Source organism: Chanos chanos, chromosome 16, assembly GCF_902362185.1.
Source record: "Chanos chanos chromosome 16, fChaCha1.1, whole genome shotgun sequence".
NCBI classification, from domain to species: Eukaryota; Metazoa; Chordata; class Actinopteri; order Gonorynchiformes; family Chanidae; genus Chanos; species Chanos chanos.
In genome coordinates, this window is record NC_044510.1 from 5831503 (window position 1) to 5839836 (window position 8334).

Genomic DNA, 8334 nt, shown 5'->3' on the forward strand with positions numbered 1-8334 from the left:
AAATGTAATAGTTCCTCATTTTCCACATTTCCTCATAGAAATCTAAACCTACTGAAGTACATGAACTGAGGTTTTGACAAGTGGTAAATCTAACCCTACGAGCTAAGATTATGCACAACATTACATGTAGCAAGCAGAATCTAACTTCAAAGAGGTATCACCCCCTTGTCAACATACATATATATACCGTTTCTAGCCACGTTTCGGTCGTGTGAAAATGTATCATTTTACATTTGTAATTTACACAAATAACATATGCTAAGCTAAACCACGTCTTTTCTGCTGTTTTTCTCGCAGTAGCCATGGAAACTGACACATCTTTACTTAGTTCCGAGCTCGACCAACAGCAACAAGAGGAACTGTATAAACAGCTACTGCTACAGGTACACAACTAACTACATTTCTCCAGAGAGGTTTGGACGTTGGGCAATCTGAAACGCATTTGGCTGAGAGGAGGAAAAAGGGGGGGGGGGGGGGGGTAAACGACGTATTGTAGCATATTTCATGAGTGAAGGATGGTTTGATATCTGAATTTTTTTCTGCTCAAATCATGTGTGTGAAAATTTACAATAAAATGGAGGAATGGGAAAGGGAGAGTATAAGGTACTTAATTTTAACATTTCAAGTACAGCACCCATGCGCCTCTGGTAACTTTTAGCATCGCTCCAGGCATTCCATTCTCTATGTGTAGGCAATAAATATTTGGTCTAGAAGCAGAGAGGAATCTTGATTCCTTTTGGACAGGGAGTCTGTATGTTGTAGGTGACCGGGTCATACACCTTTTGAGATTAACGCAGGTCCCCACCATACCTAATAATCCGTGTCCACAGAATATGCATTTACTCTCCAGATGAGTACAGATATGTTTTACCTTGTTTTACATTCTTGTTGTGTTTAAACACTCATCACATCAAGGTCACTTGATAAACAAAAGCATTTCTCTGCCCTTTCTGTTTTTAGACCATGGGAAAAATGCAGAGTGAAACTTCTTCCTCCAGAGTCATTCGCCCCCACCCTGGTAAAGACCACCCCCAGTCTCATATTTGTGCTCAGTCATGGTCTGGAACCAACAGTTACCGTGACTGTCTGCTCTAAGCTAGTACTCAGGGCAGACAAGCGTAAACTTACTGGAACTCCAAAATGCAACCTTAATAAGGGAGACTCAGTGGAACGGATCTTATCCAACTCGTAATGGTACAAGTGTGTGTTATGTTTGGACAGATGGTGAACACTGAACATGCTGAGGCAGGTTTGCCTCTTCCTGTACCATTGAGTCACTTGGAAGTGTTTCTTTCCACCACTTAGATACTGATACACTGTCAGCAAGTGCTCCTGGACTCGCCATTGTTTACATATTTTTCTTCACCGCGCAATGTGCCTTGTTTAGGAACACAAATTTCTGTGCAACCAAGACAGGCAGTGTAAATGTCAAAAAGAAGTACTGCAAATTGAGAAATTTTGTCACAAATCTAAACCTGAGAAAAAAGAAAGGGTATAATTTAAGTACATTTAGCAACGGTGGGAAAAAGCTGTAAGTACATTAAATAATATACTGAGTACAAAAAAATCTCTCCACAACCAACCTTCATTCCAACCGGAGGCATCTTCATCACTAAACCAATAGACATCACTAACCGTCTGAGTGATTAGTTTAGTAATAAAGTAGATGAATTGAGAAAACAGCTGTCACCAGGAAAAGTGAACAATGGTTCTATTCTTAACATAAAAGATCTACTGAAAGATCATTCTTGCAGTTTACTGAATTAAAGGGAGGCACAGTGAGTAAAATAATCAAGTCAATTTGCAAAAAGTGACAAGCAGGCATTGACAATATAAATGGAAAACTTCTCAGAATGGCTGTAGGCCACATTTTCGACCCTCAAATGACAGTTGATTGGCTATGAAAAAATTGATAACAAAACAATTTGTGGTGTTGTCCTACTAGATTTCACTGCAGCTTTTGATGTAACTGACTATGAGCTGTTACTCAAAAAGCTGGAAAGCTATGGTTTTAAACCTTTAGCAGTCACCTGGGTGAAAACTTGTCTGACTAAACAATCTCAAAAAGTCTTCTTTAACAGGAGTTTCTCAGACAGCACAAGAGTACAATTTACAATTTAGTTATTTGGCAGACGCTTTTTACCAAAGCGACTTACAATTAGTGCATCACTCCGAGTCAGATTTCTAATACCTTGTGAGCAGAGATCATAATAAGACCGAAGAGTAGAGGGTGGTGTCCCACAAGGAAGTTGTTTGGGCCCACTGATGTGTTCCATCTTCACTTATGATCTCCCTCTAGTGGTAAACAATGCCAAATTAGCATGGTATGCGGATGACACTACAGTTTACACGTCGGCAAGGACACCGGCCGACCTCACAGACGCTATGAACAATGCGGCAAAAATAGGAAGATGGGTAAAAGAAAACAAACTGGCCCTAAATATATCAAAAACAAAATAAGCGTAGTATTCGGTTCTAATCACTGATTATGTAACCTGCGCTTCACAACAAAAGACTGGTAAGGGAAACAAAGTTGCTTGGTGTCATCCTAGACTGTAAATTGTGCTGGTCGAAGCAAATTGACAATGTTGTGAACCAAATGAGTAGAGGCCTTGCCTTACTTAGGCGCTGCACCGCATACCTAATGCCGAAAAGGTTACAGGTGCCTTTGGTTCTAGCTCATGTGGAGTACTGCAACATCAGCTGCATGCATTCACGTTTACATTGGCTTAAAGTCGAAGATATGCTAAACGCTTCTCTACTACTCTCAACCCTGGACAGTTTTAAATAACAAGGCCCCTCTAAATCAATATCATCTTTTCCACAGACATTATAAGTCCCACACCTATAGCACAGGACATGCGGTGGAAGGACGTCTTGTGGTTCCAAAGGCTAACACTAATTCACTTCAACGCGCAGTTATATACAGAGCAATTACATTGTGGAACGAGCTGCCGTCTTTTTTTTAACAAAAGTAAATATTAAATCTAACTTTTAATAAACAAGTTAAGAATTCCCTGGGTTAGTTATACGTCTAATCGCTGTTATTATTATCAGTCCTTGTCAGTGAGTGCATTTATAGTATTCTCTTTTCTTTTTTTTTTTCTCTCTTTTTTTTTTTTTTTTTTGACTTTGTTTTGTTTTAGCGTGTTTCACAATGACTTAATGTTTTTTTTGAATCATTATTAGTTTTTCATCCTTTTTATTCAAAGTGTTCATTTTGTGTCCTTGTAGTTGTTTTTTGTTTTGTTTTGTTTTTGTTATGCAATGTATTCTCGACAGCTTGACTAATGGGGGATCCTATAAACAATAAACAATAAACGGTCTAAAGGTGTTACTCGATGTTTATGGGAATGACAGCACAAAACAAGGAGTGAAGCTGGTAACACACAGCTTGACGGCTCCTGTCTTGGAGCTGAGGGCTTTGCTTGTTTGAAGCCTCAGCTGCCTCATGCAGATTACCTCCAGTCCACTGAACCCAGTTATTTTCCCTATACGGATACTACAACATTTTACTCCCGCCTCGCCTAGATTCATTGTCAGTCAGTTTTTTCTCTACTCAAATAAATATGAAACAAAGTATCTTTCTATACGTAATGGAACGTATTACGCCGATTCGAATGAACATGGTTTTAAATGGTGTCTCTGACATTGCGGTCCTTGCCCGTGAACTTACTTTGTGAGTGTCAGCATGGAAAAGCTGTACACGCGTCTTGGAGCCTAACTCTATTACAAAGTTCGTAATAACTTCTGTTCATTTTGTTCTTTTGTCTGTGGTTTCCATAGAGCGCTTCCTTCCTGTTCTTATTATATTCTTTCTTTTTTTTCAGGCATATGTGTGAAAACGTTGTCCTTACCAGACAAACAGAAGGTGTTTCTGAACATCTGTCAGTCACCGGCTGTCCCGCCCCCTCCTCCCCTATCCCGTGAGGCACTGGTTGAGCTACTGGAGTCAGAGGACCCCACTGGATACCGAGTACCCATGAGTCTCGGCGAGCCTCACACAGAACTGGACAACAGTAAGTGTTCCTTCTCATCTTTCACCTGCAGAGTTTCTTTTTTTCTTCTTTTCACTTTTATTTCTTTACAAGCATATTGATTTGTGAGAATGGGAATTTCTTTCTTTTTAACCCCCCCTCTCCCTCCCTCTCTCCCTCTCTCTCTCTCTCTCTCTCTCTCTCTCTTTTTGTCTCTCTCTGTCTGTCTCTGCAATCTCCTCCAGGCTCAAAAGGCTGCACAGTATATGATGTGGTCATCAATGATGAATTCTTTCAGAAGTGTCAGGTGTTTTATTTTTGTGCCTATGTGTGTGTGTGTGTGTGTTTGTTTATGGAAATATGTGTTTGTCTGTCCATCAGTCTGTAATGAAGGTGCTTTTTTGTTCCCCATCAGAAAGATGATTTATTCCAGCAGTTTCTACTCGCTGTTTCTCTGGAGGGACTTGAGAACAAATACAACATGGAGTTTAGTCGAGGTATTTGTTTATTCAAACATGCTGTGGCATTTCTGCATTCTTTTTGTTTTAACCGAGCAATTGTGTGTGTGTGTGTGTGTGTTTGTGTGTTTGGGCAGAGTGAAAGTATGCATGTCTGTGTATAAATAGGTGTGTCTAGAGATTAAGCTCTAAGATTCACATCTTTTGTTTTGTTTTTTCTTTCTTCCAGATTGGAAAATCTTGAAAAACAGAAAGTTTCTTGGCTCTGTCACAGAGCAAAACATTCGTACCAAGAGCAAGCCGGTCATTCAGGAGATAGACTCCGGGTATGTCAAATTCGTTTTTTGTCCCTCTCTCATTGGCTGATGAAGCAAAAGCCCTGGACCGAACCCCAACACGTGGTCATCCCTCACTGACACTCAGCTCAGTCCCCGCTCACTGCACTTGTCTCTTCCGTTCGCTTCTGTTCGTGTTCTCAAGGTTAATCTCTCTGTTTTAGTGGTTATAGAATGGTATGTCAAATGTGAGGCTGTTTGTTTTGTGTTTGTGTGTGTGTGTGTGTGTGTGTGATAGCCTCTTTGTGTTTATGTGCGCATGCACGTGTTTGTGTGTGTGTATGTGTGTGAGGCGGTTTCAAACAGATGGGAGAGAGAGAGAGAGAGAGAGAGAGAGGGGACAGGCAACATATGACACCAGATCACACTCTCTTTATAACATCCACAGACATGGATAAGATAGATACCATACTGATCCTGAAGGAAATTTAGGAAAGGTGTAAACATGTCCCTGTGGATTTTTAAAGCATGTCCCTGTAGATTTTTAAAGCATGTCTGGTTTTTCTCACAGTAAAGGATGTTGAGAGACTCTGAACTTGGCTCTAGACTCTCCCTATCACAGAAGTTGTATTATTTCAGTCAGGGGTTTTTTGGGGTTTTTTTGCCCCAGAACATACCAGAATCAGTTGGCTGCAGATACAAGGCCTGTAGATATGTCATCACACAAGAAACGCTTACTGGTATCTATCTGCTTTTTTTCGAGATACTGTACAACTCCCCGAGGGGAAACTTGGACTCTGCATTTAACCCATCCGAAACAGCGAACACACGCACACGCAAGACAAGTTAGCAGCGAGCACGGAGCACTCTGTTTTATTTTTTTTTTTTGTCTTGTTTCGTTTTTCATGAGGTTTCACCAAAGATGAGTTCAAAGTCTACCCAGAGTTCAAGAGGAAAGGGTGGAAAAGGGGAGTTGGTTTTATCAGCATAAGACCAAGAGTCTGTTTCCTTATCCTTTTTTTTTTTCTTTTTTTTTTAAATTTTTTCAGGGAAACAAATTCACAGTCCACAGCAGCCAAGAAGTAAGTGCATTCTCTGGGTGCGGTTGCAGGTACACGTGAGCGTGCGGGTGGGTTTTGTTTATTGGGATTTGTTTACCCAAGAGGAATCAGATACCATTAAAATGATACAATTACGTTTTGTAGTTTTGTTTGTTTGTTTGTTTCTGGTTTTTGTCCAATAACATCACCGCTGTCTTTTCATCATACCACTCCTGTATCCTCTGTTTTATTGGGATTTGTTTATCCAAGAGGAATCAGATACCATAAAATTATACAGTTACATTTTGGAATTTTTGTCAGTTTGTTTCTATTTTTGTCGAATAACATCGCTGTTGTCTTTTCATCGTGCCACTCCTGTATCCTCTGTTGACCTAGCCGTCTATCATTCTTGCGCTCTCTCTCTGTCTCTCTCTCCCTGACTAGGCCAGAGTTTGTTTTGTTGGTGGAGCCTGCTCTTGGGGAGGCAGAGCACTTGGTGGCAGAGATAAAACTGCCCGGTGTGGTGAGTAATCTGTTTGTTTTCTTTCGCTCTGTTTCTGTTTGAACTCTCACCACACTTCACATTTACAAAGAGATGAATGAACAGGTCACATGGCATCAGGAAATACGAGAGGAAAAACAGAGGACTCAACTCCATTTTGTTTGTGTGTGTGTGTGTGTGTGTGTGTGTGTGTGTGGTGGGGTGGGGTGGGGTGGGGGGTGTTTATCAGTGCTCTCAACATTATGCCCACCTACACAAACACAAAAAAGCTAAAGAGAAATTAGATTCCAGGGAGGACAGAGCATGTCATGCCCTCATGCCATCACAGCAGCTGTGGTTCTTGCTGTGTTGCCAAGGCATTTGTCGCCACGGCAACACAGATGGTGTTCTACTCCTGAACATAGTGGCTTACCTCCAAAAAAAAACCAAAAAACCATCAATCAAAAGCATCTGTTATTCTGTTATTCATCTCTAAACATGTAACGATGAATTCAGAGGTAATGCAGCTCAGTGGTAAAGCGTAAATGGATAATGACAAAACAGAGGAGAGAGAGAGAGAGAGAGAGAGAGTGAACAAGTAGAGGGTGTTGAAGGGTGGTAAAAGAGAAGGATAGAGCTGAGGAATGAGATGGAGGGGTAGAGGTATGAGCAGGCGATGAAAGTGTGGATGGAAGTATAATCAACTGTTCTCAGCCGTTTCTTCTCTTTTTCCCCCCACCCGTTCGCCTGCCAACCCTCTCTCTTTTCAGTCGTCCACTCGTTCCCTCGTTCTGGACCTGGGCGAGGACAGGCTGGTTCTGAGCGCCCGTCCCTCCCTCTTCCATCTGGACCTTTTCTTTCCATTCCTCATCGAGCAGGAGAACAGCACTGCAAAGTTCAACACAGACACACAGGTACACTCCAGCATACAGTGTCTCTTTCATTCACTGCCGCTCCTCCCCGGTCTGTAAATGAACAGTTTCTCTCCCCTCTCTCTCTCTCTCTCTCTTTTTCAGATTTTGACTGTGACCATGCCAGTGGTGTCCTCATCGTCATGAGGAAAATATAGCGTTATTTATCTGATGCTGTTTTTTCTCACTCTAATAAACTGATTGTGGTTTGTACAGTGTGCTGTGAGACGTGTGGTTTCTTCTCGGCTGTGAAGATTTAGGGCATGCAGTCACATCACAGCGTAGTTTTCATAGTTACTGTCACCAGCTAATCCGTTTTTTTTTGTTTTTTTTTGTCTTTTCCCCTTTGACTGACATTTTGGAGCTCTCCTGCACTGCAGTTGACATAACTGAAATAAGTGAGAGCCACAAACATGTGGAGGCCTCGCTGCTCTTCTTGTCCCATGTTTTGGCGCTGGGTTTGCTGGCAAACATTTTCAGCTTGACTGTTACACATGACCATTAAAGACCTCAAGGCACCCAACCAAGCCCTGAGTATCAGGAGGACATGTGAATCGACAAAAAGTATAGATTGGAACTCTGAATCCATAAAGACAGATTCACTTTTGCATCAGTTAAAACACAAAAAAAGGCCTCAAACACTGATCACTGATCAGCATTCCTGTTTCTCTCAGTTTCTACATTTTTTTTTTCTGTAAGACTAAGGAGTGGTATGAGCAGACGTTCATATGGGTTACGGAAGCAGCCAAACTACGCGTTTAAACTAAACTGACATAAGAATAGAAAGTAGCATCATTTTCACACCCTTTGACCTTTAGAGAATTTTGAACTTGATTTTGTGTAAAACATACAGTTTCCGCATGAACAAATAGTCGTTTTTTTTGGGGGTTTTTTTTAAATTCTTTTAAGAATGGAAATGAAAAATATGTGTTCTGAGAATATGCGTCATTAAATCCCTAGGCCTATTTTTGTCCTCCTCATCCCCTCTGTTGTTTCCCTCTCTTTTTTTATCCCTCCGTTTGTTGAGTGAGGTCAGCTCCTCTGTCTCTCTTAATCCCTGCTGGTGGTCGTCTTTCTGTTCCAGAGCCCGTCGCTAATCCGCACATGGCCTGTTGCCGTACTCCACCCATCCCACTGTCCCCAAAACTCTCGTCTTTGCCCCCTCCCTTTATAAAAACCGCCCCTTGTCTCA

General features: G+C 41.4%; 1 protein-coding gene across 1 annotated transcript; it reads left to right on the plus strand.

Annotated features, from left to right (window-relative positions):
* The first annotated feature begins 290 nt into the window (after window positions 1–290).
* On the plus strand, window positions 291–7355 carry pih1d1 (PIH1 domain containing 1). The gene is made up of 10 exons (XM_030793376.1): window positions 291–383; window positions 961–1018; window positions 3831–4019; window positions 4223–4284; window positions 4393–4474; window positions 4665–4761; window positions 5760–5792; window positions 6195–6273; window positions 7002–7145; window positions 7248–7355. Exons 1-10 carry the CDS (start codon window positions 303–305, stop codon window positions 7287–7289), a joined length of 867 nt encoding a protein of 288 aa, XP_030649236.1. The 5' UTR covers window positions 291–302; the 3' UTR covers window positions 7290–7355.
* The last annotated feature ends 979 nt before the right edge of the window (window positions 7356–8334 follow it).

Excerpts from the sequence above, each read along its gene's own strand:
- pih1d1 (XM_030793376.1), top strand. The coding sequence starts at position 303 with ATGGAAACTGACACATCTTTACTTAGTTCCGAGCTCGACCAACAGCAA. Across the intron at positions 384-960 it reads ATAAACAGCTACTGCTACAG|ACCATGGGAAAAATGCAGAG; the intron begins GTACACAACTAA and ends TTCTGTTTTTAG. Across the intron at positions 4,762-5,759 it reads ATTCAGGAGATAGACTCCGG|GGAAACAAATTCACAGTCCA; the intron begins GTATGTCAAATT and ends AAATTTTTTCAG.